The following is a 24,065-nucleotide window of genomic DNA, read 5'->3' as shown; positions in this document are numbered from 1 at the left end:
AGATTTATTAACGTGATAGAAACTAACATAGAAATGCATTCCGATTTAAAATTAATGCATTTTTGGCTTAGTTATGAATTTTTTAAGCTTTGGTCGATCAAATTGTGGTATGATAATATAAATAAATATTGAAAAAAAAATGGTATTCTAATTTGTTTCTGAAGCTTGTTACGCTGCGAAGAAGTCATTTCCGAGTATGCAATTTTATTTATCTGCTAAAATATAACACAGGAAAGCCTTCCGAATTAAAATTAATGCATTTTTGGCTTAGTTATGAATTTTTTAAGCTTTGGTCGATCAAATTGTGGTATGATAATATAAATAAATATTGACAAAAAAGTGGTATTCTAATTTGTTTCTGTAGCTTGTTACGCTGCGAAGAAGTCATTTCCGAGTATGCAATTTTATTTATCTGCTAAAATATAACATAGAAATGCATTCCGATTTAAAATTAATGCATTTTTGGCTTAGTTATGAATTTTTTAAGCTTTGGTCGATCAAATTGTGGTATGATAATATAAATAAATATTGAAAAAAAAAATGGTATTCTAATTTGTTTCTGAAGCTTGTTACGCTGCGAAGAAGTCATTTCCGAGTATGCAATTTTATTTATCTGCTAAAATATAACACAGGAAAGCCTTCCGAATTAAAATTAATGCATTTTTGGCTTAGTTATGAATTTTTTAAGCTTTGGTCGATCAAATTGTGGTATGATAATATAAATAAATATTGACAAAAAAGTGGTATTCTAATTTGTTTCTGAAGCTTGTTACGCTGCGAAGAAGTCATTTCCGACCCTATAAATCATATATATTCTTGATCAGCATTAACAGGAGAGTCCATCCAGCTATGTCTGGTCGAAATCTATTTTTTTCAGAATTTTCCAAATTTTAGAAATTTTATAAGGGGTTACATCATTAAAATTGCCAAAAATTCGATAAAAATTGAACCTCTTTAAATGTTAAACTGAGTATGCAGATTTATTAACGTGATAGAAACTAACATAGAAATGCATTCCAAATTAAAATTACTGCATTTTTGGCTTAGTTATGAATTTTTTAAGCTTTGGTCGATCAAATTGTGGTATGATAATATAAATAAATATTAACAAAAAAATGGTATTCTAATTTGTTTCTGAAGCTTGTTACGCTGCGAAGAAGTCATTTCCGAGTATGCAATTTTATTTATCTGCTAAAATATAACACAGGAAAGCCTTCCGAATTAAAATTAATGCATTTTTGGCTTAGTTATGAATTTTTTAAGCTTCGGTCGATCAAATTGTGGTATGATAATATAAATAAATATTGACAAAAAAGTGGTATTCTAATTTGTTTCTGAAGCTTGTTACGCTGCGAAGAAGTCATTTCCGACCCTATAAATCATATATATTCTTGATCAGCATTAACAGGAGAGTCCATCCAGCTATGTCTGGTCGAAATCTATTTTTTTCAGAATTTTCCAAATTTTAGAAATTTTATAAGGGGTTACATCATTAAAATTGCCAAAAATTCGATAAAAATTGAACCTCTTTAAATGTTAAACTGAGTATGCAGATTTATTAACGTGATAGAAACTAACATAGAAATGCATTTCGATTTAAAATTAATGCATTTTTGGCTTAGTTATGAATTTTTTAAGCTTTGGTCGATCAAATTGTGGTATGATAATATAAATAAATATTGAAAAAAAAATGGTATTCTAATTTGTTTCTGAAGCTTGTTACGCTGCGAAGAAGTCATTTCCGACCCTATAAATCATATATATTCTTGATCAGCATTAACAGGAGAGTCCATCCAGCTATGTCTGGTCGAAATCTATTTTTTTCAGAATTTTCCAAATTTTAGAAATTTTATAAGGGGTTACATCATTAAAATTGCCAAAAATTCGATAAAAATTGAACCTCTTTAAATGTTAAACTGAGTATGCAGATTTATTAACGTGATAGAAACTAACATAGAAATGCATTTTGATTTAAAATTAATGCATTTTTGGCTTAGTTATGAATTTTTTAAGCTTCGGTCGATCAAATTGTGGTATGATAATATAAATAAATATTGACAAAAAAGTGGTATTCTAATTTGTTTCTGAAGCTTGTTACGCTGCGAAGAAGTCATTTCCGACCCTATAAATCATATATATTCTTGATCAGCATTAACAGGAGAGTCCATCCAGCTATGTCTGGTCGAAATCTATTTTTTTCAGAATTTTCCAAATTTTAGAAATTTTATAAGGGGTTACATCATTAAAATTGCCAAAAATTCGATAAAAATTGAACCTCTTTAAATGTTAAACTGAGTATGCAGATTTATTAACGTGATAGAAACTAACATAGAAATGCATTCCGAATTAAAATTAATGCATTTTTGGCTTAGTTATGAATTTTTTAAGCTTTGGTCGATCAAATTGTGGTATGATAATATAAATAAATATTCAAAAAAAAGTTGTATTCTAATTTGTTTCTGAAGCTTGTTACGCTGCGAAGAAGTCATTTCCGAGTATGCAATTTTATTTATCTGCTAAAATATAACATAGAAATGCATTCCGATTTAAAATTAATGCATTTTTGGCTTAGTTATGAATTTTTTAAGCTTTGGTCGATCAAATTGTGGTATGATAATATAAATAAATATTGAAAAAAAAATGGTATTCTAATTTGTTTCTGAAGCTTGTTACGCTGCGAAGAAGTCATTTCCGAGTATGCAATTTTATTTATCTGCTAAAATATAACACAGGAAAGCCTTCCGAATTAAAATTAATGCATTTTTGACTTAGTTATGAATTTTTTAAGCTTCGGTCGATCAAATTGTGGTATGATAATATAAATAAATATTGACAAAAAAGTGGTATTCTAATTTGTTTCTGAAGCTTGTTACGCTGCGAAGAAGTCATTTCCGACCCTATAAATCATATATATTCTTGATCAGCATTAACAGGAGAGTCCATCCAGCTATGTCTGGTCGAAATCTATTTTTTTCAGAATTTTCCAAATTTTAGAAATTTTATAAGGGGTTACATCATTAAAATTGCCAAAAATTCGATAAAAATTGAACCTCTTTAAATGTTAAACTGAGTATGCAGATTTATTAACGTTAATGCATTTTTGGCTTAGTTATGAATTTTTTAAGCTTTGATCGATCAAATTGTGGTATGATAATATAAATAAATATTGAAAAAAAAAATGGTATTCTAATTTGTTTCTGAAGCTTGTTACGCTGCGAAGAAGTCATTTCCGACCCTATAAATCATATATATTCTTGATCAGCATTAACAGGAGAGTCCATCCAGCTATGTCTGGTCGAAATCTATTTTTTTCAGAATTTTCCAAATTTTAGAAATTTTATAATTTTATCATTAAAATTGCCAAAAATTCGATAAAAATTGAACCTCTTTAAATGTTAAACTGAGTATGCAGATTTATTAACGTGATAGAAACTAACATAGAAATGCATTTCGATTTAAAATTAATGCATTTTTGGCTTAGTTATGAATTTTTTAAGCTTTGGTCGATCAAATTGTGGTATGATAATATAGATAAATATTGAAAAAAAAAAATGGTATTCTAATTTGTTTCTGAAGCTTGTTACGCTGCGAAGAAGTCATTTCCGAGTATGCAATTTTATTACTCTGCTAAAATATAACACAGGAAAGCCTTCCGAATTAAAATTAATGCATTTTTGGCTTAGTTATGAATTTTTTAAGCTTTGGTCGATCAAATTGTGGTATGATAATATAAATAAATATTGACAAAAAAGTGGTATTCTAATTTGTTTCTGAAGCTTGTTACGCTGCGAAGAAGTAATTTCCGAGTATGCAGTTTTATTACTCTGCTAAAATATAACACAGGAAAGCCTTCCGAATTAAAATTAATGCATTTTTGGCTTAGTTATGAATTTTTTAAGCTTTGGTCGATCAAATTGTGGTATGATAATATAAATAAATATTGACAAAAAAGTGGTTTTCTAATTTGTTTCTGAAGCTTGTTACGCTGCGAAGAAGTCATTTCCGACCCTATAAATCATATATATTCTTGATCAGCATTAACAGGAGAGTCCATCCAGCTATGTCTGGTCGAAATCTATTTTTTTCAGAATTTTCCAAATTTTAGAAATTATAAGGGGTTACATCATTAAAATTGCCAAAAATTCGATAAAAATTGAACCTCTTTAAATGTTAAACTGAGTATGCAGATTTATTAACGTGATAAAAACTAACATAGAAATGCATTCCGATTTAAGATTAATGCATTTTTGGCTTAGTTATGAATTTTTTAAGCTTTGGTCGATCAAATTGTGGTATGATAATATAAATAAATATTGAAAAAAAAAATGGTATTCTAATTTGTTTCTGAAGCTTGTTACGCTGCGAAGAAGTCATTTCCGAGTATGCAATTTTATTTATCTGCTAAAATATAACACAGGAAAGCCTTCCGAATTAAAATTAATGCATTTTTGGCTTAGTTATGAATTTTTTAAGCTTCGGTCGATCAAATTGTGGTATGATAATATAAATAAATATTGACAAAAAAGTGGTATTCTAATTTGTTTCTGAAGCTTGTTACGCTGCGAAGAAGTCATTTCCGACCCTATAAATCATATATATTCTTGATCAGCATTAACAGGAGAGTCCATCCAGCTATGTCTGGTCGAAATCTATTTTTTTCAGAATTTTCCAAATTTTAGAAATTTTATAAGGGGTTACATCATTAAAATTGCCAAAAATTCGATAAAAATTGAACCTCTTGAAATGTTAAACTGAGTATGCAGATTTATTAACGTTAATGCATTTTTGGCTTAGTTATGAATTTTTTAAGCTTTGGTCGATCAAATTGTGGTATGATAATATAAATAAATATTGAAAAAAAAAATGGTATTCTAATTTGTTTCTGAAGCTTGTTACGCTGCGAAGAAGTCATTTCCGAGTATGCAGTTTCATTACTCTGCTAAAATATAACACAGGAAAGCCTTCTGAATTAAAATTAATGCATTTTTGGCTTAGTTATGAATTTTTTAAGCTTTGGTCGATCAAATTGTGGTATGATAATATAAATAAATATTGACAAAAAAGTGGTATTCTAATTTGTTTCTGAAGCTTGTTACGCTGCGAAGAAGTCATTTCCGACCCTATAAATCATATATATTCTTGATCAGCATTAACAGGAGAGTCCATCCAGCTATGTCTGGTCGAAATCTATTTTTTTCAGAATTTTCCAAATTTTAGAAATTTTATAAGGTCATTAAAATTGCCAAAAATTCGATAAAAATTGAACCTCTTTAAATGTTAAACTGAGTATGCAGATTTATTAACGTGATAGAAACTAACATAGAAATGCATTCCGAATTAAAATTAATGCATTTTTGGCTTAGTTATGAATTTTTTAAGCTTTGGTCGATCAAATTGTGGTATGATAATATAAATAAATATTCAAAAAAAAGTTGTATTCTAATTTGTTTCTGAAGCTTGTTACGCTGCGAAGAAGTCATTTCCGAGTATGCAATTTTATTTATCTGCTAAAATATAACATAGAAATGCATTCCGATTTAAAATTAATGCATTTTTGGCTTAGTTATGAATTTTTTAAGCTTTGGTCGATCAAATTGTGGTATGATAATATAAATAAATATTGAAAAAAAAATGGTATTCTAATTTGTTTCTGAAGCTTGTTACGCTGCGAAGAAGTCATTTCCGAGTATGCAGTTTCATTACTCTGCTAAAATATAACACAGGAAAGCCTTCTGAATTAAAATTAATGCATTTTTGGCTTAGTTATGAATTTTTTAAGCTTTGGTCGATCAAATTGTGGTATGATAATATAAATAAATATTGACAAAAAAGTGGTATTCTAATTTGTTTCTGAAGCTTGTTACGCTGCGAAGAAGTCATTTCCGACCCTATAAATCATATATATTCTTGATCAGCATTAACAGGAGAGTCCATCCAGCTATGTCTGGTCGAAATCTATTTTTTTCAGAATTTTCCAAATTTTAGAAATTTTATAAGGGGTTACATCATTAAAATTGCCAAAAATTCGATAAAAATTGAACCTCTTTAAATGTTAAACTGAGTATGCAGATTTATTAACGTGATAGAAACTAACATAGAAATGCATTCCGATTTAAGATTAATGCATTTTTGGCTTAGTTATGAATTTTTTAAGCTTTGGTCGATCAAATTGTGGTATGATAATATAAATAAATATTGACAAAAAAGTGGTATTCTAATTTGTTTCTGAAGCTTGTTACGCTGCGAAGAAGTCATTTCCGAGTATGCAATTTTATTTATCTGCTAAAATATAACATAGAAATGAATTCCGATTTAAAATTAATGCATTTTTGGCTTAGTTATGAATTTTTTAAGCTTTGGTCGATCAAATTGTGGTATGATAATATAAATAAATATTGAAAAAAAAAATGGTATTCTAATTTGTTTCTGAAGCTTGTTACGCTGCGAAGAAGTCATTTCCGAGTATGCAATTTTATTTATCTGCTAAAATATAACACAGGAAAGCCTTCCGAATTAAAATTAATGCATTTTTGGCTTAGTTATGAATTTTTTAAGCTTTGGTCGATCAAATTGTGGTATGATAATATAAATAAATATTGACAAAAAAGTGGTATTCTAATTTGTTTCTGAAGCTTGTTACGCTGCGAAGAAGTCATTTCCGAGTATGCAATTTTATTTATCTGCTAAAATATAACACAGGAAAGCCTTCCGAATTAAAATTAATGCATTTTTGGCTTAGTTATGAATTTTTTAAGCTTCGGTCGATCAAATTGTGGTATGATAATATAAATAAATATTGACAAAAAAGTGGTATTCTAATTTGTTTCTGAAGCTTGTTACGCTGCGAAGAAGTCATTTCCGACCCTATAAATCATATATATTCTTGATCAGCATGAACAGGAGAGTCGATCCAGCTATGTCTGGTCGAAATCTATTTTTTTCAGAATTTTCCAAATTCTAGAAATTTTATAAGGGGTTACATCATTAAAATTGCCAAAAATTCGATAAAAATTGAACCTCTTTAAATGTTAAACTGAGTATGCAGATTTATTAACGTGATAGAAACTAACATAGGAATGCATTCCGAATTAAAATTAATGCATTTTTGGCTTAGTTATGAATTTTTTAAGCTTTGGTCGATCAAATTGTGGTATGATAATATAAATAAATATTGACAAAAAAGTGGTATTCTAATTTGTTTCTGAAGCTTGTTACGCTGCGAAGAAGTCATTTCCGAGTATGCAATTTTATTTATCTGCTAAAATATAACACAGGAAAGCCTTCCGAATTAAAATTAATGCATTTTTGGCTTAGTTATGAATTTTTTAAGCCTTGGTCGATCAAATTGTGGTATGATAATATAAATAAATATTGACAAAAAAGTGGTTTTCTAATTTGTTTCTGAAGCTTGTTACGCTGCGAAGAAGTCATTTCCGAGTATGCAATTTTATTTATCTGCTAAAATATAACACAGGAAAGCCTTCCGAATTAAAATTAATGCATTTTTGGCTTAGTTATGAATTTTTTAAGCCTTGGTCGATCAAATTGTGGTATGATAATATAAATAAATATTGACAAAAAAGTGGTTTTCTAATTTGTTTCTGAAGCTTGTTACGCTGCGAAGAAGTCATTTCCGAGTATGCAGTTTTATTACTCTGCTAAAATATAACACAGGAAAGCCTTCTGAATTAAAATTAATGCATTTTTGGCTTAGTTATGAATTTTTTAAGCTTTGGTCGATCAAATTGTGGTATGATAATATAAATAAATATTCTCAAAAAAGTGGTATTCTAATTTGTTTTTGAAGCTTGTTACGCTGCGAAGAAGTCATTTCCGACCCTATAAATCATATATATTCTTGATCAGCATTAACAGGAGAGTCGATCCAGCTATATCTGGTCGAAATCTATTTTTTTCAGAATTTTCCAAATTTTAGAAATTTTATAAGGGGTTACATCATTAAAATTGCCAAAAATTCGATAAAAATTGAACCTCTTTAAATGTTAAACTGAGTATGCAGATTTATTAACGTGATAGAAACTAACATAGAAATGCATTCCGATTTAAAATTAATGCATTTTTGGCTTAGTTATGAATTTTTTAAGCTTTGGTCGATCAAATTGTGGTATGATAATATAAATAAATATTGAAAAAAAAAATGGTATTCTAATTTGTTTCTGAAGCTTGTTACGCTGCGAAGAAGTCATTTCCGAGTATGCAATTTTATTTATCTGCTAAAATATAACACAGGAAAGCCTTCCGAATTAAAATTAATGCATTTTTGGCTTAGTTATGAATTTTTTAAGCTTTGGTCGATCAAATTGTGGTATGATAATATAAATAAATATTGACAAAAAAGTGGTATTCTAATTTGTTTCTGAAGCTTGTTACGCTGCGAAGAAGTCATTTCCGACCCTATAAATCATATATATTCTTGATCAGCATTAACAGGAGAGTCCATCCAGCTATGTCTGGTCGAAATCTATTTTTTTCAGAATTTTCCAAATTTTAGAAATTTTATAAGGGGTTACATCATTAAAATTGCCAAAAATTCGATAAAAATTGAACCTCTTTAAATGTTAAACTGAGTATGCAGATTTATTAACGTGATAGAAACTAACATAGGAATGCATTCCGAATTAAAATTACTGCATTTTTGGCTTAGTTATGAATTTTTAAAGCTTCGGTCGATCAAATTGTGGTATGATAATATAAATAAATATTCAAAAAAAAGTTGTATTCTAATTTGTTTCTGAAGCTTGTTACGCTGCGAAGAAGTCATTTCCGAGTACGCAGTTTTATTACTCTGCTAAAATATAACACAGGAAAGCCTTCCGAATTAAAATTAATGCATTTTTGGCTTAGTTATGAATTTTTTAAGCTTTGGTCGATCAAATTGTGGTATGATAATATAAATAAATATTGACAAAAAAGTGGTATTCAAATTTGTTTCGGTAGCTTGTTACGCTGCGAAGAAGTCATTTCCGACCCTATAAATCATATATATTCTTGATCAGCATTAACAGGAGAGTCGATCCAGCTATATCTGGTCGAAATCTATTTTTTTCAGAATTTTCCAAATTTTAGAAATTTTATAAGGGGTTACATCATTAAAATTGCCAAAAATTCGATAAAAATTGAACCTCTTTAAATGTTAAACTGAGTATGCAGATTTATGAACGTGATAGAAACTAACATAGGAATGCATTCCGAATTAAAATTAATGCATTTTTGGCTTAGTTATGAATTTTTTAAGCTTTGGTCGATCAAATTGTGGTATGATAATATAAATAAATATTGACAAAAAAGTGGTATTCTAATTTGTTTCTGAAGCTTGTTACGCTGCGAAGAAGTCATTTCCGAGTATGCAATTTTATTTATCTGCTAAAATATAACACAGGAAAGCCTTCCGAAATAAAAATTAATGCATTTTTGGCTTAGTTATGAATTTTTTAAGCTTTGGTCGATCAAATTGTGGTATGATAATATAAATAAATATTGAAAAAAAATATGGTATTCTAATTTGTTTCTGAAGCTTGTTACGCTGCGAAGAAGTCATTTCCGAGTATGCAATTTTATTTATCTGCTAAAATATAACACAGGAAAGCCTTCCGAATTAAAATTAATGCATTTTTGGCTTAGTTATGAATTTTTTAAGCCTTGGTCGATCAAATTGTGGTATGATAATATAAATAAATATTGACAAAAAAGTGGTTTTCTAATTTGTTTCTGAAGCTTGTTACGCTGCGAAGAAGTCATTTCCGAGTATGCAATTTTATTTATCTGCTAAAATATAACACAGGAAAGCCTTCCGAATTAAAATTAATGCATTTTTGGCTTAGTTATGAATTTTTTAAGCCTTGGTCGATCAAATTGTGGTATGATAATATAAATAAATATTGACAAAAAAGTGGTTTTCTAGTTTGTTTCTTGTTACGCTGCGAAGAAGTCATTTCCGAGTATGCAGTTTTATTACTCTGCTAAAATATAACACAGGAAAGCCTTCCGAATTAAAATTAATGCATTTTTGGCTTAGTTTAGAATTTTTTAAGCTTCGGTCGATCAAATTGTGGTATGATAATATAAATAAATATTGACAAAAAAGTGGTATTCTAATTTGTTTCTGAAGCTTGTTACGCTGCGAAGAAGTCATTTCCGACCCTATAAATCATATATATTCTTGATCAGCATTAACAGGAGAGTCCATCCAGCTATGTCTGGTCGAAATCTATTTTTTTCAGAATTTTCCAAATTTTAGAAATTTTATAAGGGGTTACATCATTAAAATTGCCAAAAATTCGATAAAAATTGAACCTCTTTAAATGTTAAACTGAGTATGCAGATTTATTAACGTGATAGAAACTAACATAGAAATGCATTCCGATTTAAAATTAATGCATTTTTGGCTTAGTTATGAATTTTTTAAGCTTTGGTCGATCAAATTGTGGTATGATAATATAAATAAATATTGAAAAAAAAAATGGTATTCTAATTTGTTTCTGAAGCTTGTTACGCTGCGAAGAAGTCATTTCCGACCCTATAAATCATATATATTCTTGATCAGCATTAACAGGAGAGTCCATCCAGCTATGTCTGGTCGAAATCTATTTTTTTCAGAATTTTCCAAATTTTAGAAATTTTATAAGGGGTTACATCATTAAAATTGCCAAAAATTCGATAAAAATTGAACCTCTTTAAATGTTAAACTGAGTATGCAGATTTATTAACGTGATAGAAACTAACATAGAAATGCATTCCGAATTAAAATTACTGCATTTTTGGCTTAGTTATGAATTTTTAAAGCTTCGGTCGATCAAATTGTGGTATGATAATATAAATAAATATTCAAAAAAAAGTTGTATTCTAATTTGTTTCTGAAGCTTGTTACGCTGCGAAGAAGTCATTTCCGAGTACGCAGTTTTATTACTCTGCTAAAATATAACACAGGAAAGCCTTCCGAATTAAAATTAATGCATTTTTGGCTTAGTTATGAATTTTTTAAGCTTTGGTCGATCAAATTGTGGTATGATAATATAAATAAATATTGACAAAAAAGTGGTATTCTAATTTGTTTCTGTAGCTTGTTACGCTGCGAAGAAGTCATTTCCGAGTATGCAGTTTCATCACTCTGCTAAAATATAACACAGGAAAGCCTTCTGAATTAAAATTAATGCATTTTTGGCTTAGTTATGAATTTTTTAAGCTTTGGTCGATCAAATTGTGGTATGATAATATAAATAAATATTCTCAAAAAAGTGGTATTCTAATTTGTTTCTGAAGCTTGTTACGCTGCGAAGAAGTCATTTCCGACCCTATAAATCATATATATTCTTGATCAGCATTAACAGGAGAGTCGATCCAGCTATATCTGGTCGAAATCTATTTTTTTCAGAATTTTCCAAATTTTAGAAATTTTATAAGGGGTTACATCATTAAAATTGCCAAAAATTCGATAAAAATTGAACCTCTTTAAATGTTAAACTGAGTATGCAGATTTATTAACGTGATAGAAACTAACATAGAAATGCATTCCGAATTAAAATTACTGCATTTTTGGCTTAGTTATGAATTTTTTAAGCTTCGGTCGATCAAATTGTGGTATGATAATATAAATAAATATTCAAAAAAAAGTTGTATTCTAATTTGTTTCTGAAGCTTGTTACGCTGCGAAGAAGTCATTTCCGAGTATGCAGTTTCATTACTCTGCTAAAATATAACACAGGAAAGCCTTCTGAATTAAAATTAATGCATTTTTGGCTTAGTTATGAATTTTTTAAGCTTTGGTCGATCAAATTGTGGTATGATAATATAAATAAATATTGACAAAAAATGGTATTCTAATTTGTTTCTGAAGCTTGTTACGCTGCGAAGAAGTCATTTCCGAGTATGCAGTTTCATTACTCTGCTAAAATATAACACAGGAAAGCCTTCTGAATTAAAATTAATGCATTTTTGGCTTAGTTATGAATTTTTTAAGCTTTGGTCGATCAAATTGTGGTATGATAATATAAATAAATATTGACAAAAAAGTGGTATTCTAATTTGTTTCTGAAGCTTGTTACGCTGCGAAGAAGTCATTTCCGAGTATGCAGTTTCATTACTCTGCTAAAATATAACACAGGAAAGCCTTCTGAATTAAAATTAATGCATTTTTGGCTTAGTTATGAATTTTTTAAGCTTTGGTCGATCAAATTGTGGTATGATAATATAAATAAATATTCTCAAAAAAGTGGTATTCTAATTTGTTTCTGAAGCTTGTTACGCTGCGAAGAAGTCATTTCCGAGTATGCAGTTTCATTACTCTGCTAAAATATAACACAGGAAAGCCTTCTGAATTAAAATTAATGCATTTTTGGCTTAGTTATGAATTTTTTAAGCTTTGGTCGATCAAATTGTGGTATGATAATATAAATAAATATTGACAAAAAATGGTATACTAATTTGTTTCTGAAGCTTGTTACGCTGCGAAGAAGTCATTTCCGAGTATGCAGTTTCATTAGTCTGCTAAAATATAACACAGGAAAGCCTTCTGAATTAAAATTAATGCATTTTTGGCTTAGTTATGAATTTTTTAAGCTTCGGTCGATCAAATTGTGGTATGATAATATAAATAAATATTGACAAAAAAGTGGTATTCTAATTTGTTTCTGAAGCTTGTTACGCTGCGAAGAAGTCATTTCCGAGTATGCAGTTTCATTACTCTGCTAAAATATAACACAGGAAAGCCTTCTGAATTAAAATTAATGCATTTTTGGCTTAGTTATGAATTTTTTAAGCTTTGGTCGATCAAATTGTGGTATGATAATATAAATAAATATTCTCAAAAAAGTGGTATTCTAATTTGTTTCTGAAGCTTGTTACGCTGCGAAGAAGTCATTTCCGAGTATGCAGTTTCATTACTCTGCTAAAATATAACACAGGAAAGCCTTCTGAATTAAAATTAATGCATTTTTGGCTTAGTTATGAATTTTTTAAGCTTTGGTCGATCAAATTGTGGTATGATAATATAAATAAATATTGACAAAAAATGGTATTCTAATTTGTTTCTGAAGCTTGTTACGCTGCGAAGAAGTCATTTCCGAGTATGCAGTTTCATTACTCTGCTAAAATATAACACAGGAAAGCCTTCTGAATTAAAATTAATGCATTTTTGGCTTAGTTATGAATTTTTTAAGCTTTGGTCGATCAAATTGTGGTATGATAATATAAATAAATATTCTCAAAAAAGTGGTATTCTAATTTGTTTCTGAAGCTTGTTACGCTGCGAAGAAGTCATTTCCGACCCTATAAATCATATATATTCTTGATCAGCATTAACAGGAGAGTCGATCCAGCTATATCTGGTCGAAATCTATTTTTTTCAGAATTTTCCAAATTTTAGAAATTTTATAAGGGGTTACATCATTAAAATTGCCAAAAATTCGATAAAAATTGAACCTCTTTAAATGTTAAACTGAGTATGCAGATTTATTAACGTGATAGAAACTAACATAGAAATGCATTCCGAATTAAAATTACTGCATTTTTGGCTTAGTTATGAATTTTTTAAGCTTCGGTCGATCAAATTGTGGTATGATAATATAAATAAATATTCAAAAAAAAGTTGTATTCTAATTTGTTTCTGAAGCTTGTTACGCTGCGAAGAAGTCATTTCCGAGTATGCAGTTTCATTACTCTGCTAAAATATAACACAGGAAAGCCTTCTGAATTAAAATTAATGCATTTTTGGCTTAGTTATGAATTTTTTAAGCTTCGGTCGATCAAATTGTGGTATGATAATATAAATAAATATTCTCAAAAAAGTTGTATTCTAATTTGTTTCTGAAGCTTGTTACGCTTCGAAGAAGTCATTTCCGAGTATGCAGTTTCATTACTCTGCTAAAATATAACACAGGAAAGCCTTCTGAATTAAAATTAATGCATTTTTGGCTTAGTTTTTATTTTTTAAGCTTTGGTCGATCAAATTGTGGTATGATAATATAAATAAATATTGACAAAAAAGTGGTATTCTAATTTGTTTCTGAAGCTTGTTACGCTTCGAAGAAGTCATTTCCGAGTATGCAGTTTCATTACTCTGCTAAAATATAACACAGGAAAGCCTTCTGAATTAAAATTAATGCATTTTTGGCTTAGTTATGAATTTTTTAAGCTTTGGTCGATCAAATTGTGGTATGATAATATAAATAAATATTGACAAAAAATGGTATTCTAATTTGTTTCTGAAGCTTGTTACGCTGCGAAGAAGTCATTTCCGAGTATGCAGTTTCATTACTCTGCTAAAATATAACACAGGAAAGCCTTCTGAATTAAAATTAATGCATTTTTGGCTTAGTTATGAATTTTTTAAGCTTTGGTCGATCAAATTGTGGTATGATAATATAAATAAATATTGACAAAAAATGGTATTCTAATTTGTTTCTGAAGCTTGTTACGCTGCGAAGAAGTCATTTCCGAGTATGCAATTTTATTTATCTGCTAAAATATAACACAGGAAAGCCTTCCGAATTAAAATTAATGCATTTTTGGCTTAGTTTTTATTTTTTAAGCTTTGGTCGATCAAATTGTGGTATGATAATATAAATAAATATTGACAAAAAAGTGGTATTCTAATTTGTTTCTGAAGCTTGTTACGCTGCGAAGAAGTCATTTCCGAGTATGCAGTTTCATTACTCTGCTAAAATATAACACAGGAAAGCCTTCTGAATTAAAATTAATGCATTTTTGGCTTAGTTATGAATTTTTTAAGCTTTGGTCGATCAAATTGTGGTATGATAATATAAATAAATATTCTCAAAAAAGTGGTATTCTAATTTGTTTCTGAAGCTTGTTACGCTTCGAAGAAGTCATTTCCGAGTATGCAGTTTCATTACTCTGCTAAAATATAACACAGGAAAGCCTTCTGAATTAAAATTAATGCATTTTTGGCTTAGTTATGAATTTTTTAAGCTTTGGTCGATCAAATTGTGGTATGATAATATAAATAAATATTGACAAAAAATGGTATACTAATTTGTTTCTGAAGCTTGTTACGCTGCGAAGAAGTCATTTCCGAGTATGCAGTTTCATTAGTCTGCTAAAATATAACACAGGAAAGCCTTCTGAATTAAAATTAATGCATTTTTGGCTTAGTTATGAATTTTTTAAGCTTCGGTCGATCAAATTGTGGTATGATAATATAAATAAATATTGACAAAAAAGTGGTATTCTAATTTGTTTCTGAAGCTTGTTACGCTGCGAAGAAGTCATTTCCGAGTATGCAGTTTCATTACTCTGCTAAAATATAACACAGGAAAGCCTTCTGAATTAAAATTAATGCATTTTTGGCTTAGTTATGAATTTTTTAAGCTTTGGTCGATCAAATTGTGGTATGATAATATAAATAAATATTCTCAAAAAAGTGGTATTCTAATTTGTTTCTGAAGCTTGTTACGCTGCGAAGAAGTCATTTCCGAGTATGCAGTTTCATTACTCTGCTAAAATATAACACAGGAAAGCCTTCTGAATTAAAATTAATGCATTTTTGGCTTAGTTATGAATTTTTTAAGCTTTGGTCGATCAAATTGTGGTATGATAATATAAATAAATATTCAAAAAAAAGTTGTATTCTAATTTGTTTCTGAAGCTTGTTACGCTGCGAAGAAGTCATTTCCGAGTATGCAATTTTATTTATCTGCTAAAATATAACACAGGAAAGCCTTCCGAATTAAAATTAATGCATTTTTGGCTTAGTTTTTATTTTTTAAGCTTTGGTCGATCAAATTGTGGTATGATAATATAAATAAAAATTGACAAAAAAGTGGTATTCTAATTTGTTTCTGAAGCTTGTTACGCTGCGAAGAAGTCATTTTCGACCCTATAAATCATATATATTCTTGATCAGCATTAACAGGAGAGTCGATCCAGCTATGTCTGGTCGAAATCTATTTTTTTCAGAATTTTCCAAATTTTAGAAATTTTATAAGGGGTTACATCATTAAAATTGCCAAAAATTCGATAAAAATTGAACCTCTTTAAATGTTAAACTGAGTATGCAGATTTATTAACGTGATAGAAACTAACATAGGAATGCATTCCGAATTAAAATTAATGCATTTTTGGCTTAGTTATGAATTTTTTAAGCTTCGGTCGATCAAATTGTGGTATGATAATATAAATAAATATTGACAAAAAAGTGGTTTTCTAATTTGTTTCTGAAGCTTGTTACGCTGCGAAGAAGTCATTTCCGAGTATGCAATTTTATTTATCTGCTAAAATATAACACAGGAAAGCCTTCCGAATTAAAATTAATGCATTTTTGGCTTAGTTATGAATTTTTTAAGCTTCGGTCGATCAAATTGTGGTATGATAATATAAATAAATATTGACAAAAAAGTGGTTTTCTAATTTGTTTCTGAAGCTTGTTACGCTGCGAAGAAGTCATTTCCGAGTATGCAATTTTATTTATCTGCTAAAATATAACACAGGAAAGCCTTCCGAATTAAAATTAATGCATTTTTGGCTTAGTTTTTTATTTTTTAAGCTTTGGTCGATCAAATTGTGGTATGATAATATAAATAAATATTGACAAAAAAGTGGTATTCTAATTTGTTTCTGAAGCTTGTTACGCTGCGAAGAAGTCATTTTCGACCCTATAAATCATATATATTCTTGATCAGCATTAACAGGAGAGTCGATCCAGCTATGTCTGGTCGAAATCTATTTTTTTCAGAATTTTCCAAATTTTAGAAATTTTATAAGGGGTTACATCATTAAAATTGCCAAAAATTCGAGAAAAATTGAACCTCTTTAAATGTTAAACTGAGTATGCAGATTTATTAACGTGATAGAAACTAACATAGGAATGCATTCCGAATTAAAATTAATACTTTTTTGGCTTAGTTATGAATTTTTTAAGCTTTGGTCGATCAAATTGTGGTATGATAATATAAATAAATATTGACAAAAAAGTGGTATTCTAATTTGTTTCTGAAGCTTGTTACGCTGCGAAGAAGTCATTTCCGAGTATGCAATTTTATTTATCTGCTAAAATATAACACAGGAAAGCCTTTCGAATTAAAATTAATGCATTTTTGGCTTAGTTATGAATTTTTTAAGCTTTGGTCGATAAAATTGTGGTATGATAATATAAATAAATATTAACAAAAAAGTGGTATTCTAATTTGTTTCTGAAGCTTGTTACGCTGCGAAGAAGTCATTTCCGAGTATGCAGTTTCATTACTCTGCTAAAATATAACACAGGAAAGCCTTCCGAATTAAAATTAATGCATTTTTGGCTTAGTTATGAATTTTTTAAGCTTTAGTCGATCAAATTGTGGTATGATAATATAAATAAATATTGACAAAAAAGTGGTATTCTAATTTGTTTCTGAAGCTTGTTACGCTGCGAAGAAGTCATTTCCGACCATATAAATCATATATAGTCTTGATCAGCATTAACAGGAGAGTCGATCCAGCTATGTCTGGTCGAAATCTATTTTTTTCAGAATTTTCCAAATTTTAGAAATTTTATAAGGGGTTACATCATTAAAATCGCCAAATTTCGATTAAAATTTAACCTCTTTAAATGTTAAACTGAGTATGCAGATTTATTAACGTGATAGAAACTAACATAGGAATGCATTCCGAATTAAAATTAATGCATTTTTGGCTTAGTTATGAATTTTTTAAGCTTCGGTCGATCAAATTGTGGTATGATAATATAAATAAATATTGACAAAAAAGTGGTTTTCTAATTTGTTTCTGAAGCTTGTTACGCTGCGAAGAAGTCATTTCCGAGTATGCAATTTTATTTATCTGCTAAAATATAACACAGGAAAGCCTTCCGAATTAAAATTAATGCATTTTTGGCTTAGTTATGAATTTTTTAAGCTTCGGTCGATCAAATTGTGGTATGATAATATAAATAAATATTGACAAAAAAGTGGTTTTCTAATTTGTTTCTGAAGCTTGTTACGCTGCGAAGAAGTCATTTCCGAGTATGCAATTTTATTTATCTGCTAAAATATAACACAGGAAAGCCTTCCGAATTAAAATTAATGCATTTTTGGCTTAGTTTTTTATTTTTTAAGCTTTGGTCGATCAAATTGTGGTATGATAATATAAATAAATATTGACAAAAAAGTGGTATTCTAATTTGTTTCTGAAGCTTGTTACGCTGCGAAGAAGTCATTTTCGACCCTATAAATCATATATATTCTTGATCAGCATTAACAGGAGAGTCGATCCAGCTATGTCTGGTCGAAATCTATTTTTTTCAGAATTTTCCAAATTTTAGAAATTTTATAAGGGGTTACATCATTAAAATCGCCAAATTTCGATTAAAATTTAACCTCTTTAAATGTTAAACTGAGTATGCATATTTATTAACGTCATAGAAACTAACATAGGAATGCATTCCGAATTAAAATTAATACGTTTTTGGCTTAGTTATGAATTTTTTAAGCTTCGGTCGATCAAATTGTGGTATGATAATATAAATAAATATTGACAAAAAAGTGGTATTCTAATTTGTTTCTGAAGCTTGTTACGCTGCGAAGAAGTCATTCCCGAGTATGCAGTTTTATTACTCTGCTAAAATATAACACAGGAAAGCCTTCCGAATTAAAATTAATGCATTTTTGGCTTAGTTATGAATTTTTTAAGCTTTGGTCGATCAAATTGTGGTATGATAATATAAATAAATATTGACAAAAAAAATGGTATTCTAATTTGTTTCTGAAGCTTGTTACGCTGCGAAGAAGTAATTTCCGAGAATGCAGTTTTATTACTCTGCTAAAATATAACACAGGAAAGCCTTCCGAATTAAAATTAATGCATTTTTGGCTTAGTTATGAATTTTTTAAGCTTTGGTCGATCAAATTGTGGTATGATAATATAAATAAATATTGACTAAAAAGTGGTATTCTAATTTGTTTCTGAAGCTTGTTACGCTGCAAAGGAGTCATTTTCGAGTATGCAGTTTTATTACGCTGCTAAAATATAACACAGGAAAGCCTTCCGAATTAAATTTAATGCTATTTTGGCTTAGTTATGAATTTTTTAAGCTTTGGTCGATCAAATTGTGGTATGATAATATAAATAAATATTGACTAAAAAGTGGTATTCTAATTTGTTTCTGAAGCTTGTTACGCTGCAAAGGAGTCATTTTCAAGTATGCAGTTTTATTACGCTGCTAAAATATAACACAGGAAAGCCTTCCGAATTCAATTTAATGTATTTTTGGCTTAGTTATGAATTTTTTAAGCTTCGGTCGATCAAATTGTGGTATGATAATTTAAATAAATATTGACAATAAAAGTGGTATTCTAATTTGTTTCTGAAGCTTGTTACGCTGCGAAGAAGTCATTTCCGACCCTATAAATCATATATATTCTTGATCAGTATTAACAGGAGAGTCGATCCAGCTATGTCTGGTCGAAATCTATTTTTTTCAGAATTTTCCAAATTTTAGAAATTTTATAAGGGGTTACATCATTAAAATTGCCAAAAATTCGATAAAAATTGAACCTCTTTAAATGTTAAACTGAGTATGCAGACTTATTAACGTGATAGAAACTAACACAGGAATGCATTCCGAACTAAAATTAATGCGTTTTTGGCTTAGTTATGAATGATTTCCATATCAATTCCTGGGTTAAATTAGCAAATGCAAGGGTATACAAATTTTCGCTATTCTTAGTGATCTTTTCTTCTTTTTTAACTTTTCTGACGTTTTACATTTTTAAAGGCATTGTTTTCTTCATCTATTGATCAGCTTGAAGGGCAATATACTAAGGAAGATAGAATGTATGCATAGAATAAATTATAAGGTTTGATTTGCTTAAATCGATATCCAATACTTACCTACTAAATCTAGTGAAGAACTCCAGTCCAACTTACCATTGCCTAATGTTATCCATTTTATCCAATCCAATCCCATTCATTTCAAAATAAAATACAAAAAACATCTTACCATAGAGCAATCTTTATTTGGAAACTTGGCAAAAAATACGTTTTTTCACACCGTTTTTTTTAATGCATTTTGGTTTACGCTAAGTATACATATATTTATAGATAAAGATACATTTTTTGGTATGATTAGATCAAAGCGTGGTGAATTTTTAATCCAGCCCCATTAAAAATTCATAATCTACATATCAGGAGTTCGTTTTGGGAGGAGGGAGTATACGTATATCAGTTACGATTCGTGTCGGGTGTCAATCAATATTTTCTATTTACAAGGATTCGCCGTCTCGAAGGACCCATTTGTTCACTGGCTAAAGAACTGATCCTGCTCGGTGCTGCCCTCATCCGTCGAGGTCGAAGTCTGTTCGCCGCTTTTCACCTGCTGATCCTGTTTCTTGAACAGCTCTGTCACGGCCTTGTCCACGGAATTGCTTTCGCCTGACTGTCCCGACTTGGTCCCCTTGGACTCGGGAACTGGGGCCTTTACACTCTTGCCGAACCGAATAAAGTTGGAGTCCATCTGCGGCGGAGCAGAGCGTCCAAACCGCATAAAGTTATCGGGACGTCCGAAGCGCATAAAGTCCTGCTTTACACTACGCAGCTCCTCGTGGGGATTGCGTCCGAAGCGAATGAAGTTGTCCGGTCGTCCGAATCTCATGAAATCCTCAGCTGGAGATCGACCGAAGCGCATGAAATCCTGCTTGGGGTCTCGGCCGAACCTCATGAAGTCCGAGGGATTGCGGCCAAAGCGCATAAAGTCCTGCTTGGGATCCCTGCCGAACCGCATAAAGTCCTGCTTGGGATCCCTGCCGAAACGCATAAAGTCCTGCTTGGGATCCCTGCCGAACCGCATAAAGTCCTGCTTGGGATCCCTACCATATCGATCCATGCTCGATCTCTTCTCCATGCTGTCGTGCTCGTCGGAGGCATCATAAGTGCCCTCGGGCGGCAGCTGCTCCGCTTGCCGTTTCCCAAAGTGCATGAAATTGTCGGCCAAGGACCGCCGCTTGGCCTCCAGCTCCGGATCGAACTTGTAGCGCGGCTTCCGGAAGCGCAGGAGCACCGCATTCTTGGTGTAATCGATGCCGATCACCGAGATGGGATGCCGGAACTCCAGCTCTGCCTTCTCGGGCTGATCGCTGCTCAGAACCGCATTCATAAGGTCATTGTCCTGCGGTACCTGTGGCGTGCTGAGACCATTGTCCCCATCCGTTTCCAGCAGCGAATTGCCGCCGTACGAGGGCGTCTCGATGATCTCGCTGTGAATGGCCGACTGCATCTGGTACAGGGCCAGAAGGAACATCAAGGCAATGCCCATCTGCAAGGAAATAAAGGATAATTATGAGATGGCACCGCCTAGGACAATCTATTGCAAGTTTTAATCACATTAACGCGTTCATTTTACTTAGAGTAACCGTAGACTTGCCTTTGCGTGGCCTTTTCCTCTACCCCCCTTGCCGTAGCTGCAGACAAAGTGTCCTCCTAATTAACCATCATGATATTTATGGGCAAATCCGCCGGAGAAGCGCGTAAAAAGTTAACCAACCGCATTATGGACCACGGCAATAGCAACAGGAACCACGTGCCACACTCAGAGAAAAATTAAACCAACATTTGGGACTTTTGAAAAGCGTCTATCTTAGATTTAGCGAAAAAGTTAAGCAATAAAGAACTACATATTCTAAAGCATATATTATACTATAGTCAATTATTATTATGAGCAAAAGGTATTATGGTCTCAGATAATGATAAGATAAGGTAAGATTATAAATATTTATACCCTTGCAGGATAATATAATTTTAGTCAAAAGCTTTAAATGATATGAAGATGTCGTTTCCGACCCTAAAAATCATATATATTATTGATCAGCATCAACAGCTGAGTCAATACAGCCATCTTCGGTTAAAAAATAAAATTTTGAAAGTGTATATAAACTTCGTCTTTCCAAAGTTAGTTTATATTTATGTTTTATGTTAATTTCATACAAAATTATAGCATTTATACACAATATATAAAAATATTAAAAAAAAAACACCCCATTCTTTAAGGTATTCTTAAATAAATTTGCCTTTTAAAGAAAGTATTATCTAGGGAGATAAAACTCCTTAAATTGTAAGTAATAAACTCTAATTAACTCTACCCATTTCCAACTCCTTCAAGCTTTAGTACCTCTATGAAAAAGTTCAATGTCCTAGAACAATTTTAAAGGTATTCAAATTTATAGATTTTAGGGCTCTAGAGCAAATGGTTTTCCGAGTGCACCCACTCACCCCCACCCACCCACGTTGGCACATAACCCAAACAGCAGCCAGGTTTACAGGCATTAACACTTGTTCAAGGAGCAGGAGCTGCCGCTGGAGCTGGAGCTGGAGCGGAGTGGGCGTGCTAGGGGGGCAGTTGATGTATGGTGTCCGGAGTACGGCGACGACGACACAGCAGCAGCACCATTAGAGATGCAAATGATTATGGCTTTTGGATACGGTGACGATGCCGTTGCTGGGCTCTTGGTTCTGGGTTCTTGGTTCCGCCATGAGCACGAGCCTGCTATGGCACTCTGCTGATCCGCTGAGTGCCATGTCAAACCCGGCCAGCTGCAACAGGTTGCAGGAGAGATGCGATGCCATCGTCAATCAGGGATTCCTCCAAACTGGCAAACAGTGGCAAATTAGCACTTCTTCTTCTCACCTTTTTGAGTGAGCCACGGAATGGGGAATGGATGGGGAGAAAAATTCAAAAACTTGCCCAGACAACTCATGACAAAAACTTGACCTCCAAGACGGCGGCTATTTGATGATGAGACTTGGACTTTGCAACCGCGAATGAGCATTAACATACATTCGACCGTACTCACTTAATTTGATGTTGCGGGCAATCAGAGCTTCATTCAAAAAGTGCGAATTTGCCTTTGAATTTGAAATTTGAATAAAAAATCCGAGTGTTTAATGGTTCTGCACTTTGCAGAGTGCAGTTTGTTAGTCTTTTTTAGTGGTTGCATCTAGCTGTGATGTGGCAACATTCGCCACTCAAGGGTCCCATAAAGAGGCAACTATTCAGGCGTCGCTTAATTTATGGGCTTAAACTGGATATGTTGCAATGCTTGATACTTCTGGGGAATTATGACAGCCGACAGTCGACAGTCGACAGCCTCTCCATCTGGAGTCGGGCAAGGAGTCAGCGGATCTGAAGTGGGTAGACAACAATTGCCAAATGTCTGATTGATTTGCGATGCCGAAATGTGCATTTAAAATTCACAAATATGAGTACATCACAAACTTGTGTGTGCCTTGTTTATTTCGGGCTCGAAAAGGGGACACTGGGGGATGGGCGGTATCAATAACACACTCGTTAATTCGCTTAGCCAACGCAGCAGGCGAGGGACGATGAGGAGCCGAAAATTCGGTTAACAAGATTTGCATATACGATATGTTTGATATGTTTGAAGTAGCTGCTCCCCTGGCAACACCAGCTCCTGGATTATCCTCGCTGGGCATTTAAATATCATTTGTCAGATCGAGGGGAGGCCAGAGACACTGAGACAATTCCAGAGACAAATGATTGCGCGAGGCATTTCACTTGTCCGGGAAATGGAGCCATTGTCAGTGATAAATCAAAAATGCTGCACACCTCGTCGCACTAAGGTTCCTCTTGAGCACCTGCCCTCCACACCTGTACCCACAGGTGTCCAAGCGGCGTGCTTTTTTTCCCAGTGAATGCAAATGAAAATCTAGCGCCGCTCGGCTGCTCCGACACTATCGCCCCTCGACCCCAGAAGTGCCGTCGTAAATATTTCAATTTGCCTTTATTAACCGAAATGGTGCTTCCGTATGTGTTCCTGGTTTTTTCGAGGAAAACTATTTCCTCGGTGCGTTTTCACCGGAGCTTAAGCGAATTTTTTGTGGGGGCGAAGAGTGTCAAAAAGTTGACAAAACCGAATTAGTTGGTTTTAGCTTGGCAGAGTGTGATTTTAGCCAATTAAAAATTACCTCAATTGCGGGATTACTGAATCATATTTAAGTTGCGAGTTTCGGGAAAGTGAATTAAATAAAATCGTGTAGGCTGATGACTCTAATTCTGGATTATAATTGCAATAAATAAGCACATATATACAAAGCAGAATATT

General features: G+C 31.7%; 1 protein-coding gene across 1 annotated transcript; it reads right to left on the bottom strand.

The window, feature by feature from the left end:
* Nucleotides 1-19,947: 19,947 nt before the first annotated feature.
* FMRFa (FMRFamide related propeptide) lies at nucleotides 19,948-21,262 on the bottom strand. The gene has a single exon (XM_086828206.1). The coding sequence runs from the start codon at nucleotides 21,260-21,262 to the stop codon at nucleotides 20,249-20,251; it is 1,014 nt and encodes a 337-aa protein (XP_086684332.1). The 3' UTR covers nucleotides 19,948-20,248.
* Nucleotides 21,263-24,065: the final 2,803 nt, after the last annotated feature.

The sequence above is a fragment of the Drosophila serrata genome, unplaced genomic scaffold (genome assembly GCF_035046125.1).
Source record: "Drosophila serrata isolate PLE 108 unplaced genomic scaffold, ASM3504612v1 contig_184, whole genome shotgun sequence".
Taxonomy (NCBI): Eukaryota; Metazoa; Arthropoda; class Insecta; order Diptera; family Drosophilidae; genus Drosophila; species Drosophila serrata.
Note: the sequence above shows the minus strand (reverse complement) of the source record. Positions and strands in the feature narration are given on the sequence as shown.

Coding starts and splice junctions, on each gene's coding strand:
- FMRFa (XM_086828206.1), bottom strand. CDS start 21,262: ATGGGCATTGCCTTGATGTTCCTTCTGGCCCTGTACCAGATGCAGTCG.